Here is a 21,660-nt window from a genome sequence, read left to right on the forward strand (position 1 = left end):
ACTGGTCAAGGCAAAACATTAGGACCATATCACAGAACATCCAGCAGGTTCTATATTTATTGTCATCAAAATGCTATAGTGAACTGGGTTAAGAGGGCAAATAATCAGTCATTCACATATCTGTCTGGACAGGAAGATACTGTGCTCCAAATGTCTTAGGTAAAACTATACACATAGAACTGAAATACAGCGTTGATGGTATTACAGTAAAGATGGTACTAGATTGGGGCATACTACCTCAGGTTTTGAATAAAGAGTGCTTAGCCAAGCTAACACTTCTGTTCAAAAATGTGCAAGAGTTTTGTTCCTTTCTGTAGAGTAAGAGCTATCCCAAATGGATATTAATAATCATGCTATAGAAATGACTGTAGAAAGATGTGGTACCATATGTATCTCCAGGCCAGGATAAGCAGGGATTGTGAAACTGGTTCCGTGCTTTATTTTTCCTGGCCCCTTCCTCCTGGACCTCATGCCCCCTCATGTCCCCTGACCACCCAGCACTTAACTTTCCACTCACCCCACTGAAATGGCCCCATCCTGAGGCAAATGAGATAATGTTTGTGAAGGTCTTTTATAAACTGAAAACGTAATATATAATTATTCCTATTATCATCATCATCTTGTCTTCTGAGGGCCAAATTCTCTGTGCCTTCCAAGTTGACATCTCACTAAACTAAGTAATGATTCAGTGCTAACCAAAGCAGTCACGGGAGCCGACAGGTATTCCACCTTCTGTCTCTCTCTACTTCCTGCCATCATACCTCTCTGCTCTCCTGCCCTTGCTAACACCTGGAGGTACCACATAGGAGAACGACAGGAATGTGTGTGTTTTTATGCCAGGTTAAAGCAAGGGGGAGATGTGAGGCTCCCCACTTATCACATACCAAGCTGGCAGCCAAGGGCTTGCACACAGCACAGGGCAATTCAGGGAATAAACGAGCCTGGCAGAGCCAAAAACAATTTTTTTTTGAAGGGGTCAATTCTCCTGATATTATCCCCATAAGAAATTTCAAAAATCACTTCAGATTCTACCTTCTCCAACTGTGATCTCCTTTGGCAGGAGGGAGTACTTCTTCATCGTCCAGTGTAGTCTTTTTGGATCCTGGGGTCTCCCAACATGCTGTTTTCAACATTTACCCTTCAAGGGTCGTAGGAAGACAGATGGCCATAAAAACATTTCAGAGGCAAAGTACACAATGCAAAACGACTCATACTGCAAAAAATGATGAAAAAATGCAGGGAGGTTGGGGGCGGGGGTGGGAAGTGGAGGCTGCAGGCCTCTAGGAAAAGTCTAAGAAGACCCTTACCAGATTGGAAGTGCCACTGACACAAAGAAGGAGCTCAAGCTAGAAGAACAGGTGTTGTGAAAGCCACATCTATAACAATGTCTGTGTGTTTTGGAATGTGAGGGTTTTCTAGTTATAAAAGCAGGGAGTTTACAGAGGTTACAGTTCTTTTGACTCGGATGAAGAAGCAACAAATAGGGTACACAGACAACCCCCCAAAAATCACCAAATGCACCAATTCGGTGCCAGCTAAAGCTCTATAAACCCAGATGAAATGTAATCTCAGATTTTCATATACCCATCACCCACCTCAAAGAGCCCTTCCTTTTAGGAGGGCTACAGTCAGACTTGTTGGAGAAGCAGGAAGCTCATGTTGTAGGGAGAGAGCACTGCATTTAAAAAGATGCAAACAAAGCAACACTAGGCAACAGGCCATTTTTTCCTTTTTAAATCCGCCACTGAGGCCCCATGCCAGCGTGCTGGGACACACTGCCTTCCCTCCGGTTCCCTGACAAGCCTGCCAAAAGGACCAGTTTCATCAGAAGAGGGTGCGCATGCCCAGGCCTGCAAGGGGCAGGAAAGAGACCAGGTTTGCAAGGGTTCTCCCTCAAGCCCTCCTAGAGCTGCCCAGACACGAGCTTCATCGTCCTCCCCCTACCTGAAGGATGTACCCCCGGACGTAGTCCCGCAGAGTCCAGCCCAGGCCGTGCAAGATGTGCAACACCTCCTCCTGCTTCAGGACACTGAAGAGACGGTCTAGAAGGATCTTTAGCCGCACAGGCACCGCTTGTGTCCCGTAGAGCATCAGGCTGCTGATGTCGAACACCACGTTGGACTGCACAATCTCCACCTGGGTGGGGTGGTATAGGTGCTGCGTGCTGAGCTTATCCAAGGCTGTGGTGTCCCACCAAAGTTCCGGAAAGGGAAAGGACAAAGACAAAGTAGAAACAAGTCACTGGAAGTTATCAGGGCTCCATTTCTACAGATGGATCATAACCACAGATGTTGAAGCAAAATTTTGCAATGTAAATAGTTCTCTCCCCACCCCCTTCCTATTTTGCTTTTTTTTCTTTTTTTGATGGTTTATAAATTGCAGACGACAGCAAATGCGAAACACATTTGACTTTTAGAAAGAGAGCCACTGAGAATGTTTCTAAATGACGGTGGCTGGCTCTAAAAACCTAATTAATTTGGTAATTGAACTATGGCTCAGCCCAAGTTACCATGGTGTCCTCCACCCCTCACCAAAGACAGACCAACAAACAATTCCCAACTCCTGCCATAAGAGCAGGCTTAACGGATACCAGTTTTCTGAATAAGATCAGAAATACCTGAACGGTTTAAAGAGGAAGAGGAACACGTTCTTTAGACTACAGGGGTAAAAGGCCTAATTTGAGGGAATACGGAAAGTGTGACATCTGTGTAGAGGGCTAGTAATTTAACTCAAACGAAATTAGCGTGCAAGGATTATCCCAAGAAGTAGTCCTTTCAACTCTCCCTCTTGCTATTCACCTGTTAGACAGTTTAATGTTCCCTGGCATGTTCACACAAAAAAAATACAAATTGTAACTTAGTCCCTTTTTATTAACAGTTATGATAAGGGTTTAGAATCAGATGAAAAAGGGGAGGGGTGGGAAATGAGAAAAATCGAAGTTGAAGAATTTCTGTGTATTTCAGGAGCGTTATGTCAGTACAGAAAACAGGATGACCATTCTTGCAGTAAACACTTGAGGCCTTTTTCTCTTCATATGTAGGAAGTTACATCTAGATCTAAAAGCCAAGATAAGGTCATAACTTCCAGTCCCCATCCTTATCTGAGTTCCTGGGAACGCTACTGCAGATAATGTAATTACATTTTCCTCAGTTTCTCTAATGTGAACAATTAAGATAACATTGTCTCATCTACAAGGCTCAAAGAGACACTGCAAAGATTGAGATAATGAAGGAGAGGTGCTTTGAACTGGTTAAGAGAACACAAAAGCCTTAGATCAACTGTCAGAATTATACACATATGACCTTCCAGAGATTAGAAAAGATAAACATGTGAGCCTGAAAGATGATCATCTAAACTTGTAAGTCAGGGAGATGGATACCAGACAACAACCAGGCTCAAATCATAACTACACCTGAGAGTGCCCAAGGTTTCTCCAAGTTCTAAACCAATGCCTGGCCTTTCTCTACCACTCTTCCCACCACCTGACCTCCTCACAGTATAGGTAACTGTATATGTGCACACTGAGCTACTCCTGTTTTAATATGCCAGTATTTCTGCATATTAATGCAGGTATTTAAAAGTACATGCACACACACACATTTTTTTTTTAAGTATTTCAAATGTATTTTTTCCAGGGTTCCTCCTCCACTCTCGTTTCCTCCTGACTTATGGTCACCAGAGAGTTCATGTACTCTTGATAAATTGCTTTCTTACATCCACAGTGTAAAGGCCCTTATCATTTACCCGCTGGCTTCATTCAACACATTTACTCCCAGGAATACTTTGTCAAAGAGTTCGGGTTTCCTCATACTTCATTTCTTGAAGCTGATTTGTCTGATCTTTCCTATTCTAGTGGTTAAGTCAACTTTGAATAAATAGCTTTAAAAATTAATTTAACGTTTGGGAAAGATAAGGGATTCACAAGCCTAGGGATTGAAGTCTTCTCTCACTCCACAGGGCATTTAGACTGCAAAAATGCAGGAATGAGGTATTATTATCCCTGTTCTTCTTCAAATACAGCTTTTCTACTCAGCCTTCTGATGAGTAAGCTGCTCTGCTTAAAGAATCCAGTGGCCAGGTCAGGGAAAATCTGCTCCTCTCCCCATTTCCCTTCATCAACCCTCCTGGCCTGCATCAAACACTTCTTCACCAAATACACTGCTATGACCACAAATATGAAACCAAGCGGGCTCAGTAGAGGGAAAGTGAGATGACACTAAATCTCGATTTTTGTACCTATGTTTGGTACCTATAGCCATGCATTAAGTACATGCAGGTGTGTGTACTATGTGTGCAAGGGCTGGGTGGAAAGTTGTCACTCTCTCCCTCCTACTCTTCAAAAAAGGGCTGGCAGTTTAAGAAGCTGAAAAGGACTAAACTGTTGAGAAGTTGTTCAAAGAACTGAAAGAGCACAACTGGAAACATAAGGCAAAAACATTTCCCTAAAAATGCTTTTGAGAACATCAGAAAGTGAGAATAATATGATAAGGACATTACCTGATTCTTCTTCATAAATACGCCATATGTCAAAAAGTAAGAATACTACTATAAGCCACATAAATATGTGGTCAACATTTTCTGTAAAAGTCCAGACAGTAAATATTTTAGGTTTGTGGGTCATATGTTCTGTTTCACAAGTACTCACCTCTGCTGTTAAAGAGGAAGAGCAGACAAGCCTTAAATTAATGGCGTGCGGTGTTCTAATAAAACTTTATTTACACAAACATATGGAGCATGAAAGGGTGGGCCAGGTATTTAAAGTAAGTCAACAGTAGATAAGAGGAAAAACCTGAGAGTGTGATTTAAGCAGAAATTACCTAGGAGATGAGCCACAGATGAAGGCTTGAAAAATATTAAACTACCCAGCTTTCAGATGTCAACTACAAACCTCAGCTTAAACAGATCATCAAAGATTATTTATTATCTGTCAAATTTCTTGAATGTATCAAAATTTTCTGCTTTTGGATCATACCGAGTCACCAAGTTGTCAACCACTTTTGGGGATGTCTCCCAGGTGGGCAATGGGTAAGTGACAATTTTTTAAGTGTCATAATAATAATAAACTAAGAACTGGATGTCTGCCCAATGTCATGATCTTCCTGAATCTGACTGTGGAGAACTCAAGTCTGAGTCTTGGTGGGTTTAGGAACATGAGGTGGGCCAATGGGGATAAATGGGAGGTAAGGCAAGAACCTATTCATGAGAATAAGTGAAAAAAGTCACCTACCTTTATACTTGAAGCGTCTAACCATCTTAAATTATCCTGTACCAATGGTATTCCCCAAATTCCATTTCAAATGAAATCTTTTTTTTTCATATTTATTTATTTTTGAGAGACAGAGATAGAGGCAGTGAATGCGGGGAGGGGCAGAGAGAGAAGGGGAGAGAGAGAGAGGCGGGGGGCGGGGAGGAGGTGGTAGACAGAATCTGAAGTAGGCTCCAAGCTCAGAGCCGTCAGCACAGAGCCTGACACGGGGCTCAAACCCACAAACCACGAGATCATGACCTGAGCCAAAGTCAGATGCTTAACTGGTTGAGCCACCCAGGAACCCCTGAAATGAAATCTTAACAAAAACTGGATATAAAGATATATAAAACGAAAGCTACCCTTGGTGAAGCTGGAGTGCATGTGGATTAGAGAGCTTCCAATCATTTGTTCCTCTCTTCTTCCCTTCAACTTGTTTAAGCATTTCAGTGGAACCCCTAGGGTTCCTGGAAGCACAGTTTTTAAAAAAGCACTTTTCTATACAATAAGATGTTATCAAATGCTTTGTCAGCTTTGCATCTACTCCCTTTCACTCTGGTACCAGAAACTGGATTTCCCTTTGGGGAGCCACTCTTCTCCTACACTCAGTACCAATTATTCCATCGACTAGAATGTTCCTTAAGCCAGGCCAGGAAAGCCAGGACATCCCAGGCCCCTGGCCACAGCAACTGGTTTAAGAATGGGCAAGTGACCTAAGTCTGAAAGGTGAGATTGAATGTAGGATTTTACTTTGAACTCCTGGTAAGTCTTCCCTTTCCTAGATATTTGTAGCTAATACATATGGTTGAGAATGAGAATCATATAGAAGACAGTCTGCAAGATGGTCTGAGAAAGACAACCACTGATAATACTGTTTGATATAGAAGATACGGATATGGCAGTGTTGAGGCTGGCACTATCCCCTGAAGTTTTCTGCCACATGAGCCAAAAAAAAAAAAACAAAAAAAAAAAAAAAAAAAAAACAAAACAAAACAAAAAAAAAAAAAACCACCTCTCTCCACACACTCCCCTTATATGTCTGCTTGAAGTAGGATTCCATAATTTGTATCAAAAAATATTCCACTTTTGGGGGTACTTTTCCAGCTGGATACCATGTAATTTCAAAGCAGCTATCAATGGTTCAACTAGTTCCAGCCCAAATTTCTCCAATTCACAATTCCAATTGTAATTCACAATTTCTCCAATGACTGGAATAAAGGTATCCTTAACAATTTCATATCTTATACAAATTTACAAAGGGTAATGGACACCATCAGCATTATTAAATAAATTGTATGTGGGGGTGGGGGGCTAAGGGAAATGACCATGTAAGTACTAAGTAAATGTCAGGCATTCTAGGGGGTTACAATGATCTACTTTAATCCTTTAAAAAATAAAAAATCACACAGTATTACTATTATTGGCTATTCAGAGATCACAGGCTCAATGAGGTTAAGTAACTGAACTAAGGTCACGTAGTTATTTCTCCCAAGAAAATTCTGTTTCCACCACATGTTCAGATAAACAGTCAATAAGTCTGGAAACTTGCAAATCTTCATCATGTTGGAAGTCCCTAACTCGCAGCAATCTGGGCTTCTTGCCCATCACTCTGCTGAAGCAAGCATTTCAAAGGTCACCAACACCTGCCTTACTATGAAATCCAATAGCTTTTTTCCTTCATTATTCTCCATGATCTCTTCACAGCAGCTGACCTTATTGATCACCACTCCTCCTATATTGCTCTTCTCCTTCATTCATGCATACATTCATTTATTCACCAGCACTTAATAACTTATCACCAAGGTAGGTGCTGCATGCAGATGCAAAAGTAATTTATGTTGTGGCCTCCACCTTCAAAAGTAGACAGATGCAATCAGTATAAATGCCAGAAAAGAGATTTGATAAAGTACTGTAGGATACAGAAGAGAGGGCAACTCTGCCAGGAAGGCATTGTCTTATATGACAACTAAGAATTCAGCAAGTGAGAGAGGAGGAGAGCAATCTAGGTTGCTCAAACATTATGTGCATCAGAAATCACCTCAAGGGCTTATGACAACACAGATTGCTGGACCACTGCCTCCAGAGTTTCTGATTGGGTCTGCGATGGGGACCAAGGATTTGCATTTCTAATAAGTCTCTACAGGAGGCTGATGTTGCTGGCCAGGGACCACACTTTGAGAACCACTGATATGTGTCAGAGAATAGACTACCCCAAGAATGTGTAATACTTGAGGCAAAATAGTTAGAGATAAGTACAAAAGAATCAGATGGGCAATCTATGGAGCCTTCGTACTAGAGGCCAAAGCTATGGAAAGTGTATGATATAATTTTATTTCTTGTTAACAGGACATAAAAATTACTAAATATTTTATAACATTAGAATGATTTATAATTTTAGATACAAAATTTTGACAAGGGCCTAGAAGTTTAACTAAAACAATAGTTGTCAGCTTGAGGGATATGGCGCATGGTCAGCAGTAACTAAACAGCCACTGACGAAGGTGCTGAGCAAACCTCAGCCACAGAGCCAGAGAGAGAGATGGTCAGGGTTAGTTTGAAAACGGATGACTCTGACATATACCATTACACATGCCACACCAAAAATCACAGACAGAGTTGGGTGAAGGGATGGGCTACAGTCAAGTGTATAGAGTAGAACATGTTTGCAATACTCCACTGGGAGATGCCTTAACTTGGTGGACTTCAAACTATGATGGGCCTACACGTGAGGTTAAGGCCTTCTGAGAAATATGCAGACATGGGGACTCAATTTCCAGACCCTGTAATCCTCTATTTAGTCTTTCCTAAAATTGATCCACCTGAGAACAGGCCTGTATGCACATACAGATTAGCCATTCACATTTCTCCTTTAAAAAACCGTACCCTTCCTTCTTTACAAAATAATGGTGTATCCTCTGACTGGCCTTATACGGCCGTGCTGACTCAGTGTGGAAAACTCTCCTGGGTGCTGAAATAAATAAGGCTTTGTGAAAGCCTCCTTTAATGATTAATAAAAGCACCAAGAACCTGGAAGGGGTGCTCTTCTCCTGATTATACCTATATGGGTAAAGGGTAGCTAGAACTTGATACGTGGGTCTATGTTGGAATATTCAGAGTTCAGATAGAATGTAAAATGGGACAGGAGTAATGCACTTACCTCTAGCATTCCTACCTATTTGAATAACGAATCACTCTTTAGAAAATATCCTGTAAGAGCAAAGCCAAAGTGTCCAATACTGAAAACGGCTTTTGCCTCCCAACATATTAAAAGTTAAACCATTCTTTTCAATTAATCCTGACACTCATCCCTAAAAGTAGCAATCATCACCTGGAAGAAAAGGCTCTGAGTATATGAATACTTGTAAATTCAGTAAATTCAGTTTGAATATTTCCTAGACCTACAAAATTTGTAAGACACACTAGATAAAACGTGAGATTTGAAATTTTGCATGATTTCTTTCAGAAACTATGCTGATCACTTAATAAGGTATTATTTAATCAAATAATATCAAAATATTTCAGTTATGGTTATTCATCATTTTCATCTTATTTTTTTATAAAATTTTGAATATTTTGCACATCCTATTAATAAAAGTAAAATTAACATAAATTATGATCTAAATGCTAAAGCACTTACTTTTTAGCAGTACGTAACTTCTTTCATAAATACACAAAAAGTTTGGCCATGAGATCTAGGCAAATCAATAAATTTTTTTTATAATACGTGACTCTTAACCTAATTTGTTCTTAGAATCCAACACTATATTGTGATACACACATGGAACCCCATTATCAAAGTAAGACCATGACTTTTTATTCATGACTTCTAATATATTTTTCACTTCATAAAAAACCTTAGGTTTATATTATATTACATCATAACTAATTAATAAGAAATAGCATTTCTATTGTAAAGTGAATAATTTTATTAGCTCCACATTTTATTCTAGACTGTTTTAGTAATCTACTCTATGAAATCCAGTCTACAACATATTGATTTTTTAATAATTTTCTCAAAATGCATATTAATTAATATATTCACTTTATTTGAATTGAAATGTGAGTTCAATTTTTTCTAATGAAAATTAGATTTGGCAGCATGATTTGACCATGAGCACTGGTGAAAATTTTCAGTCAAGATAACTAAATCTGCAATGACAGAAGTATCTCTTTTCAAAAAAAAAAAAAAAAGCATATTGCAGAAACTATTTGAACTAATACAGTATTTTTATTTCCTCAATCTTTTCTGTGTATACTAGAATAAATAATATGCCTCTAAATGAAAGACTAATAGCTAACTTTATAAATAGGCATTAATAGGTTTAAAATTTCCAGAAACTGAATTGGTGAATAACTATGACAACATTTAGGTAATAAGGTATGTGATTTTCATTTCTTTCCTTTTAACAGAACTAATTGATCATTGTGTAGTTTTGGGCATGTAATTTGAAATGACTTCTAAGACCTGAATGATGATGGAATAAAGTTGCTAATCCCACCTATTAATGTGAGCAAGTATCTCAGTAGTAGTATCTGCAGAACGAGGAATGATAGTGCACCTTTTTCTCTTTCTTACACGAAGTATTATTCATTTCCTGATATATGAATTAATCTGGGAAAAAAAATTATAGCCCTATCCATTTTATTTCTAACAAAAATCCATTTTATGCTTAATAAATTATAAAAATGTGTAATATATACATTGTTTTGGATTTTATCATCTTGATCAAATTAAACAATAAAATTTCTATTTACATTGTTTTCTTAATTCTTGTGGCTGGCATGTATAAGTTGAATGATATAAGACTTATCAGCGAACATATGATTGCATTTATAGTAAGGTAATTTGGGGACAGTGAACTGGAAACAAGAGTTAAGGAGATAAAAAAAATAATAATGACTTAAAACAATGATTTAAAATTCCCAGTGTTAAAAAAAAAAAAAAAAAAAAAAGATTGTTGTCCTCCCAATAAGGGACAGTTTCTTAAGGACAGATTCCAAAGGTTCAAATCTGAGCTCTGTTACCTATTTGCTGTATGACCTTGGCAAGTTACTTAGTATATGAAAATGTTAGGATGGCTCTTCATTTTCAAAACTCTTTTTACTGGCAAGCAAGCCAAAAGCTTGAAGACCACTACCTTAACTCAAGGAAGCAAGGAAGGAAGAACACAGAACCAAGACCAAGCTAAAAAGTGTGGGGAAGAAAACAGATGCTTACGGAGATGATGAGACACAGATACAGGATGACTAAGATTTTCTAGTTTGGGGTGTAGAAGGGAAATCAATAGAGATGCCCGGGAAGCATCAGGATTCTAGAGGTGCTGCCTCTGCAGCTGCCTAAGATGAGCTGCCTCTAGGAATCCAACCACTCTTACTCTATGCATGTGAATCCTAACCTACCCAAGCTCCATGTCCTCAACTGTAAACATGTACTTGACCCTTAGTGCTGTGAAAAGTAGAACTAAGGAAACTAGGCTTGAAACAAACCTTTGTGTTACTGTTGTTATTTTCTGATTAGATATGTCAAAAGTACTCATTGAAAAAACGCTGTAAATGAAAGACAACAATAAAACAATCATCTATAATCCCATCATCCAAAAACTGCTAATGTCCACATGTTGATATAGTTACATCTACTTTTTTCATATAGTTGAGGTCCACACCACGGATACAAATTTCTATCTTGCTGGTGGTTTTTTTCTAACTGAACATTATATATAGCAAAAACATTCAAAATTATCTCAAGCTACTTAGTACACATAACTTTTTTCACCACAGTTTCTCCTGGATCAATTCCTCCTCTCTGGCCTAACTTCTACCACTTTAGCACAGACTTTTAGACTCTCACACCTCCATTACTGCAAGTAACCCCTGATGGTCTGGTCTATCTCTGTTCTCTCTGGCCTAAATACAACCTAAATACAACCCACAAGTCGTTCTTTTCTACCTTACTCCCCCTTTACACAGAGTCCTTAACCTGGGTCAGAAAACCTTGGCCAGATCAATTTACTATCCATCCTAGTAACTGACACAGGCCTCTGTTCCAACCACAATGAGCTATACACTGCCTTTCAAACATTCCTAGCACTTTAGTATTTGGTCACTCAATGAATATTTCTAGGCACTATGCTAAGTTTTAGAGATTTAGTGGAGAACAAAACAGGTATGATTCAAGCCACCTTGAAGTTAATAGGCTACTGAGGAAACCAGACATCTTAAACATACTCATTAATGCACAGAATTACAAACTGGGTATGCAACATGAGAACATAATTTAAATGGGTAACAAATTAATTGGCTCTTCTAGGCAAAGCCAATTCTGCTAGCACATGAGAAAGAGTAGCAGAATAATACAGGATGAGGCTGGAGACACAAGCAAGGTTCCATCTGCTAAACTACATTAAAATTTTTTTTTGTTTTCAATGCTGTTCCTTAACTGCCTTTCCTCCCTCTTATTTACCTTTCTGACTAAATTTTTCTTTTAGCTTCAAGTTCCATTTTCTTTTTCCATGAGCTCTGGAGAAGTCCCTTCATCTAAGAGCCAACTGTCTCAATAATGATGTATGCCAAACATGTACATCCCAACCATATGGTGCCCATTTACTGGGTCACTTATGTGCCCATTTTATCACAAGAGCCTGATGTTAAGCAGCAACCATATCTGACACATAATCGACTCAAGGGTGTCCAGCCCTCATATTGTTGAATGGATAAACACAGTTAAGTGAACATAATATAGAAAAAGACCATTAGTGTATTTGCACTGAAAAGCTAAATGCATGATTCTACTGTGCCACCAAATTCTTAATTTCACCCATGTCCCTCTCCGTTTATCTTTATACTCCTCTAGAGAACAGTGGAGGTAGGTAATTGTGGCAGTTTAGGGAGTGAGGTGGGGCTGCTAGCTGAACAGAAACTGACCAAGCCTTGCATAATCTATTCCCTTTCCTACTACTTGAGAATTATTTGGGGGCATCCAATGGATTTCTAGGTAACAGCAAGATGAAATCCAGTATTGTTAAAATAAGCTTGATGACATGGTGCGTAGACTAGAACATAATGTACAGACATTATGAAAATCATAGGACAGATCACTAGATCTGTGATCAATGTGCTAGATTTATGGCCTCATAGCTATAGGAAAAGGTATATATAGCTGGTCCAGACTTTGGACAGAGGTCAGAGAAGAGTCACACATTAAGACTGTAAGAACAGCATCTACAAAGAAAAGGTTATTTTTCTTTTATAAAAGGTCTATAGAAAAAAAGCCAGTAGATAAATGAATCTCTTTTTAGTATGTGGAATTTTATCTGGTAAAAGAAAAGGGCTTAACTGTACAATATAGATACTAGTTAGAAAAAGAAAATTCATACAAGAGTTTCTTAAACTGTGAATTAGATAACTGAGCGAACGTAATTTACCCGGATTTCCTTAAAGTGGCAAAAACCGAAGCTTAAACTAGTAATTTTCTAGCTATAAAACAAAGGAGAAATTGAAGTCTGGATATCAAACTTTTAATAAACACTTTGACAGGATTAGACCCCAAAATGACACATAAGTCTGGATGAAGAAAACTCATTTCTGTTAAAAACAGAATCAACATAAGGAAACAGCCAGAATTTTTATGGTTCATTAATGTACATGTATAAAGCAAATGCAAATTAAGTATAAAACATAATGCAAAATATGTAATAAATACGAATATACACTTTTAACAATATTGCTAACTTAAAGAACAAAGTAATGTTCTTTACAAAATTCTGTTTTCAAAAGTATAAAATAGTGCTGGGGGTGGGTGGGTGAAGAGTGGTTATAAAAGAACTTGCATTTATCAAATGAAATGTGAATAACTATTTTTTATTTCAATTTTTAATAACAGGAATTACTCCCCAAACCTTCAAATAAATTAAAATAAATGTAAACCTGTAATTCTACAGACTTCACTTCTAATATTTTCTGTGAAGGTCACAGAAATAAGAACATATTCAGATAGTTTTTTTTCTTAATGTAGGAGTATAAAAGTGCTTTTCACTGATCCTAGAAAACTGGCTCTCAGTGATAGTTTATAGTTCTTAGTTTTCCACAACTTTTTTAAACCTAACTTTCTTTTAAAAGCCAGATTCAAGTGAGTTAGGTGGTTTTCCCAGGAATATGTTCGAATATTTCAGGCCCTGATGTCCAGTGGACTCCATGTAACAGCTGTTCAGACATGGCAGTGTGAAGCTCAGAGCCATTCAATCAGGAGTGAGCCAAGTGAGGCAACTTTTCAAAGCCACCTACTTTGCAGAGGAAAACAATGAAAAATTTGTATGAAAACGGCCAAAAAGGAAATCTTTTATATCACTAATTTCCAGTCTTGCCCTGGATATTTTAAAAAATTTAAATACTAATTTGAAGCAATTTTACAAGTAAGAAAGAAAAAGTAAAGAAACTCATTCTTTCATTTTGGGAGAAAGGCCAAGTGAGCCTTAAATTGGAAAGCTAATTGTTTCGAGAACCCCATGTCTCTTGCCTCAATTCCCCCTCGGATTCTAAATTATAACAGCATCAAGTGGTCAGCTTTTAGGAGCTCCAGGTCAAAGAGCATGATTTTAATTTCTAATAGATTAACATTTAACATGTGTTTTTTAAGGGATTGTTTTATGGAATTCATTCCACAATTACTGTAAGAGTTCAGAAATAAAGTTGTTAGGGACAGGATTTTCTAAGAGCAATTTCTGGGGTCAGATTTTAAAGTTTTGATCACTGGGAATATTGTTCCCTTTCCTACTTCAAATACCCAAATACTCTGAATTTATGAGGGTGGGTGGCTCTTCATTCTTGCTAATATCACCAATAATTTCCAATTATATCGTACTTTATAATATGCACGCTATACCCAATATAATGATATGTCATTTCAATGTAGCTAGCCCATGAACTTCTACAGGTTTAATGGGATTTTGCGTATTTAGAATTTCATCATAAAGGGACCCTTTGGAATCATTATAACATCAATCCTTTCCCATTATAAGACTCAGCTCTCTAACTAGGCGAGAGAGCATCAGGGCGCAAGGCAAAGGCTTAGCCTACTCATAGATCGTGAGCCAGACCCTAATAAAAGCCATAGCACTTGGGGGAAAACATTAATAAATGGCAATGATGACATATTAAAAACTTTTTAGTGAATCAGAGAATCGATCATGAAGGCAGACAATGACTGTTATTAAAAGAATTCCTTATGACTTGAAGTAATATTTAGATCTGCAATTTTATTCACTACTTTTGGGGAAAAGAACCATATAATTGGGGAAAATTTAAGTACAAAATAACTCATGTTCCATTTAAGTCACAACTTTGTAACTGTAACTGTCAAGGTTGAATTAATTAGGATACTTAATACCGAGGAGAAGGCTTGCTTCGAGAATTTTTTTTAAAAAAAAGAAGAAAATGAATGATATATAGCTGAAAGAGTTGATCCCCAAGCCTGGTGATAAAAGCTGTCAGCCCTTATGTGTGAAGGGTTTATTTTTTTCCTTGAACAAACAGTGTGTCAGTGTTTTTAAGTAAAATAAAACAAAAACCTACGGAGCCTCCATAAACTCCAATTACATTACTATACCTTATCATGCCTTATGGCTTATCAATGCCTTATCAATGGCTCTTGATTTTTTCTTGTCCCTTCCTACATGAGGGATAAGTATATGAACACTCTTCTGGTTCATTACGAATGTGATTCTAATCTGTAGCAAGGAAAGGGGGACAAGAGTAGTACCAATGAGGTCCCACCATCCTATGGATTTTAATCATCCCTAGTTGACATTTAGCTTTCAGAATATGTGGATATGCACACACAAACACCTACAATTATTCCAGGGTAAAATTTGAGCTCCACTTGAGATTATGTAGTAATATTTCAAACTGATTGGCATTTCCCCCCTGTGGCCTTATGCATAATAAAGTCTTCACAACAGACTTTGGAAATCATTAAAGTCTGACTGAGGCACACATAAAAGTAGACTGTCAACGCTTGGTTATGCAGGAGCTCACTCTCTTGGCTAGTAGATTAAATAATTCCTTGGTTTTATTTCTTCTCCTTCTTCCTTACATGGCCCACTTTTGGGGGCATGTCTTTCCTCATTTACAGCAACTTCATTACAAGTGGTTAAGGGGAAAAGAGAAAATTTAATCTACAAACTTGACAGTAAAACTAGGAAGAGATTTGGTAATTGAATCTACTTGCTGCAACCAGGTTGGGGGATTGTTTCTCCTCTTGCTGTTCTATCCGAACTCTGGTCAACAAGGCTAGCTGAAAGCAAACTACACAAACCTTGCTTTATTTAATTTACAGAAAAATGAATGAAATGTACACTGACTACAAAACGTATCTTGTTTTAAAAGTAACTATTGAAATATATTACTTGAAAAACATGGTATCAAGTCGTTTTATTATACAAAAACTGTACTCTTCTGCAAGAGAGTAATTACCCTACTCCCAATTTATTAGCTTTAAATACTTAATTTTCTTAAAGTAGCATATATGTATATAAGAATTTCATTAAGGAAACATTATAAATGCAAGGCATATTTATTTTTTATACAACATATGCTTTAAACTCTATCACATACAGTGAAGAACTATTTCAAAACCGAGAGAGAAAAATAATACAAAAAGCCAGCATCTGGTAGGAAATACCTGAAAGAAAGAAATGATTATAGTCTTTTTTTTTTTTAATAAACATCACCTTTGTGTCACAAGTATTTTTCCTTCCCTCTCCCAGTAAGTCAGCCTGAAATCTCATTCCAAATCTATAATCAATCTTTATCTTTTTCTTTTTATTCCCCCAACATAATCCCTTAAAACTCTGGGCTATCACACACACTTTTGACACTCCTATGTGTTTTCTTCTGGATTGCTGGATTTGCTTAATGCATATATCAAGTTTCAAGCTGCTTTGCATCTGTGACTGGAGGGATAAAAGACCCTATATAAAGATTTGTTCATAAAAAAGGGGTTAAGAAGGCAGTCTTAGGAAAAATCTAAACTAACCGTTAAATGCATGAACAGAAAATGTTAAGGGCTAGAGCAATCCTTGCTGATTTTTCCACTAACATGATCAATGTATGATTAAGCAGACCAGGAAACTTAAAGTTGCCATCCCAGCCAAAAGTTACTGGTCAGCTGTTTGACATGTAGGAGCTATCAACAAGCTAAATATCTTTCAGAGTTTGAGCCATCGGCGAAATGAAACTATTTTATATCACCACCAATATTTAATGAGCCTAAACTCTCAGAAAAGAAGTCAGGTCTCTTGAAAAGATGTGAACAAAGAAAGAGGGGAGACATTGATCAGCTCTTTGAATTCTGGTTACCAATTTGGTAATAACAATGGCCCTAACTTCTACATAGAAGAAAAGTTCTATTAATTAGTACTAAAAGGCACAATCATAAAAATAAATCCAAATTTTAAAACGTAGCAACTTTTCCTTTAGATTTTTTTACTGTATTTAAAAACCAGTACTAGAAAACACTTGCCAACTTCATTTAGTCTCTGACTGAGGCACACATATGTGATCTCCTAATTTACAGCTTGCATGTACAGATGTTCACACTTAGTAAAAGGGCTTCTTAATAGCTTTTTTTAATTAAAAGTGTGTTGATAATAGGTGTTTTAAACATATCCAAACAACACAGCTGAACTGACAAATGCCTGTCTTCATGCCTCACCATGCCTCACATTGTGGCAAGATTTTATAAGAGAGAAAAGATTATGATTCAGTCACATGTACATAGGATAAATGTTACCCCAAAAACTTCCAAATGAAATCTTTCATTAATTTTTCTCTCTATGATCTGTTTCCAAGTAGAAAATGTTAGATTGCTACTAGGTTTATGTAGCCGAAAGCAGAACCGCACAGCCGTTGCTTGCTGCCTGCAGTTTTTTTCCTTTGCAAAACTTTGAACCCCATCCAGCTTTGACACACTGCCTCTTCAGTTAATAACTATCAAGTTTCCCCTTGTCTCCTGTCTACTTTTCTTTGAGGCAATTGCGCACTCAGCACCCCGAGATAATAACACACATCTATAAGATAAAAGCAATGGCATTAATGTAATTGTCTGCCTCTCTCTCTTTAGCCTAATCTTTTTTTTCCTTCAGTTTTGACTGCCTGTGTGACACCTGTTTTTGTCTCCTCTGATCCTACGACAGGTTTTCCGCTGACAAGGTTTTTGCCTGACAGAGATTCTGCAGACAAGAACATAATAAAATATGAAGAACTGCTTGTCAGAGTTTCTGCCAATGCTCACATGAAATAAAGAAAAAAAAATGTCTTTTTTTTTTTTTTTTTTTTTTTTTATAAGGGGCCCTGTGATGGTCGCTTTTGGCCTGTCAGAGAAAAGACCTCCCTGGCCAATTTCTCCAAGCCAAACAGGTGTTTTCTTTTATGCTAGAAGTTGATTTGCTTTTTAATTTTTACTGATAGTGGAAAACATGGACAACCAAAGAGAGGAGGGGAGAATTTCTATCCATCAGATTTTTGCAGGCAAAGGAGTATTGAAGAACTACTAAATAAAACTGGAAGATATTTCACTCAAAACTGTACCTTCTGAATAAGACCAAAATGCCAACATCTGTTAATGATCAAACAAATTGAACTTCTCTAAAATTTACTTCCTGGCTAGTCAGGCTGCTAAAACCTCCTACCTACCTTTCACTTGTTTTGTTGTTTAAAGACAGAAGAAAACAGCAAAAGGCGAGAACAGAAAGGCTGGGAAAGAGAAATGCAGAATCTAAAGGCAAGCTGTCTGCAGTTGGGCTTACCACTTAGCATGGAAGAGGCTGCTGGAAAAGAAATGGCAATTAGGAGTCAGAGACTCTTAGATACACTTAGGAGTTTCCGCAAACCTTTGTTCCTGTGCTCCCATGTGGGCAATGCCGCAGTGGGTATCAGCACAGGGATGAAGAAGTGCCCTCCTTGAGCTCCCAAGCTAGTAGAGGGATCAGTATTACACAGAAACGACCCTCTGGTCTCCGTGAAGTGTGCTGAGCTCATTCAGAAGGGAGCACTTAATTGCTCCTGGGGGCAAGGGGGATCCCTCTTCCCCGAGGAAAAGAGCAAAGGAAAGACTGGACATGATCAATAGTGCAGCAAGTGTGAAAGCTCGAAGGACTGGGAAAGAGCTGACAGTGATGAGTGAAGGGAGGACAAGAGCCTCAGGTTTCGGTTTTTAGGATTCTCACACCAATTCTAACTACTCTACCAGTAAACCACTCTAACCTAAGCTTCAGGCCTCCAAATACATGATCTCATACCGAGGGCCTAGAAGAGCTATGTCTAATAGAAATAGAATTCAAGTCCGGTACTTTAATTTTTTAGTCTCTTTTAAAAGGTAAAAAACAAACAATGAAACTAATTTTTAAGAATATATTTTATTTAAGCCAGTATCTCAAAAGTATTACCAATATGTATGGACAATTATTACTGTAGTATTTTACATTTTTTTTAAGATGACATTTCCAAAATCCAGTGTATACGTTATATTTACAACATGTCTCAATTTGGACTAGCTGCATGTCAAGTGCTCACATCCATAAGAGTGGCTTCTTGATTGGACAGCCAGGTCTAGAGTTACCTTTGCATTCCTTGGCAAATTGAATTTAAGGCCCAACAACACTGTCCTTTCATTTAGATGGGTTTGAGCTTGCATTTGTACTGTCACCTGCCTGACCATACAAGCTGGCTGAGAGGCCTAAGAGGCCAAAATTAGGATCTCCCTGAACTCCAGGGAGAGCGAGACCTTACTACCGGGCCCCTTAACAGACACTGCTTATGACTCTACCCAGTTGTGACAGTAACACCTTAAAATACTTTCTATACAGGGCTTTGGCTACACGTTCACTAACTAGTAACAGATAAATGCAAGAAGCTTTTGAAGAATTACAAACACCTACCACCCTCCTAGAAGGCAAAACTGGTAAGGAATGGGATGCATTAGCAACATTTTATGCCTCCCAGAATACAAGTCAGAATTCCTCAGAATTACCTTATTTACCTCATTCCACTCTTCAATAAAGGGTAGGGGGAGGGCCCATGCTTAGAAAAAGTCATCACTATGACACAGCAGAAAGAAGGATGGTTGAGAGTCTCAACATGATATTGCTGAGGCATACTGGGTCCTTATGCCCCAAGGAAATCTCCTCGTATACCTGAACAGAGCATCCTGAGTAAAATGAGAGGAGTTGAGTGTTTCATTTATAACTCCTTCAATTTGTGTTCTGCTTAACCTGGTGAACTCCAGTTAATTAAGATGTTCCTATAAACAATTAAGCTTCCTGTAGGATCGTTAGCAAGATATAAAAATTTATGATGTAATAAAGTAAAATAAAATGATAAAGTGGTTAGCCCATCAGAGCACTTCACATGCAAGATAGGTTTGAAAATGGGCAAAAGTAGCTTGAAATCTGCCTAAAATTAATCTACTTCTGGTTTTGGACTTTGAACAGATAAATACTCTTACAATTCATTTTAACTGGTCTACACTTCTCAAAATGTGACCTCTGGGAAAAAGTGTTTCTGATTTCTGTTCAAATAAGGGCTCAAATGACACGTTAGGGGAAATGGAAGAAATGGAACTGTACTGGATTTACTGGGGAAAACAACTTCACCTAGGAAACACTTGGCCCTACAGCCAAAAGAACTGGTAACCTAAACTTTGCCACTGGGCACTGAAGAAAACCTTCCCTAGAAGGGGAAAAAAGCTCACACCACCTGCACCTTAAAAGTGAGGCTCTGGACATTATCACTGGTATTAAGTCTACTCTTCCCTTTAATCTTCCTCAAAACCTTGCTGTGATATTTAAGTATATTTCTGTTATTATTTACATTTACAGATAAAAGAACTGAGGCTTACTAACCAGGGACGGAGATGAGATTTGACCACCATCTGGCAAAGCCAACTTTTAACCACTAAACGATATTAAAACATGTCTGTCATGCCCTCAGAGGTTGAAGTTGTACTTCTAGAAGAGTTCAGAAATAACAATAACCAACACTATTAAGTAGATTATCTCATTTAATCCTAGGAAGAACCCTACAAACTAGGTGCTATCATTATCCACGTTTCACAGATGAGAAAATAGAGATTACGTAACTTGGCCAAAGTTCTGCTGATAGTAGGTGGTAAGAGCAGCACAGGAACTTAAACAGAACTGCACTCTTCCCTACTTTTCTATCATGCCTCCCATTTATGATTCTGAAACTTCTTCATATCCTGGGGCTCCAGCCCTGTATGTTTCAATCTCAAGATCCTCCCTAGAAACTCCTTAGCAGCGGACTGGCACTGCATACTTTAGAGGCCAGAATTTACCAGACTCATCTTATGTTCCATCTGAGTAAGAAGAAACCAGGAAAAAAAAAAAAAAAAAACATGGGGAGCTAACAGGCAGAGAGCCCAGGACTTTGAGGGGGAGGCACTGTTTGTGCTGTGATTAAAAACGAAAAATTTTAGGGAGTTCAAAGCACCATCCCAAAGGTAGGCAGACTAAGAAACAAATCAAAATAAGCAGCTCAGGGACACAATAAGAATATAGTTAATGCCATCAATCAGGCACCCAACCTTTGCATTTGTGAGGATGGCCTCCCTTTAAAGCTTATCAGCTCTGATCAGGGAGTAAAGGAGAAAAGCAGAAGAGGGCACGGTGCCCTCAGGTCAAGCAAAGAAGGCTCCTGTGCCAGGCAGGAAAATGGCCTTGTTTTTGCTCTTTAAAATAAAAATAACCAGAGAGATGATCAACGACTTTGTCCATGGAGAGATCGGGGACCCAACTGCCTTACCAGAGCTAGGAGGCACCAAAAAGCGGGTTTCTCTAACTAGAAAAGAATTTTGCAGCTAGGCAAGCCAGGTTTCAGTATCCTAATCTGGAAGAACTAAGTCTACTTAGATTCTTTTAAACAGATACTACATTAGTTCCCACCTTTTCCAAAGCAGCGTACCAGAAGAAGAGGAATATGGTGTTCCTACCCACGTTGTTTCTAGGTAAAGCCCTGGAAGCACGAACACCTACATCTTCCCAAAGGATCAAGTTCTCACTTGCAAAGCTTGTCTTTACTTCCCTGTGCTAAGGACTCAAGCTAGTACCTTTCTTACACTTTTCATCAAATCCTAAACAAAACAGCCTCCTGCAACAAGTCTCTCCCAAAGCAAAATTCACTCTTATTGGGACAATCTCTAGGTCAATTAAAGGGAGGTTCAGAGCTTTCTTGTAGGTTAATATCTGGGAGGATTACCTTTCCCTTTGTCAGAAGAGACTCAGTTTTAATTACTCTCCTCGCTCAATCATGAAAAATGTACGAATTATCATACAGAAACTGCTGAGTTATTTGGAATGAGCATGATGTCACAGAAATGTCATGCTTTATTACTTATGATAAAAGAC

The 21,660-nt window shown here is 38.2% G+C and overlaps 1 protein-coding gene across 26 annotated transcripts in view; it reads right to left on the reverse strand.

Annotated features, from left to right (window-relative positions):
* Window positions 1–21,660, reverse strand: part of BNC2 (basonuclin 2) — a 437,823-nt gene that overhangs the window by 132,154 nt on the left and 284,009 nt on the right. For all 26 annotated transcript variants that reach the window (XM_019816007.3, XM_019816005.3, XM_019816000.3 and 23 more), the window contains one exon: window positions 1,945–2,180. In XM_019816007.3, the coding sequence (XP_019671566.1) occupies window positions 1,945–2,180 (236 nt within the window). The remainder of the gene's footprint in view (window positions 1–1,944; window positions 2,181–21,660) is intronic.

Source organism: Felis catus, chromosome D4, assembly GCF_018350175.1.
Source record: "Felis catus isolate Fca126 chromosome D4, F.catus_Fca126_mat1.0, whole genome shotgun sequence".
NCBI classification, from domain to species: Eukaryota; Metazoa; Chordata; class Mammalia; order Carnivora; family Felidae; genus Felis; species Felis catus.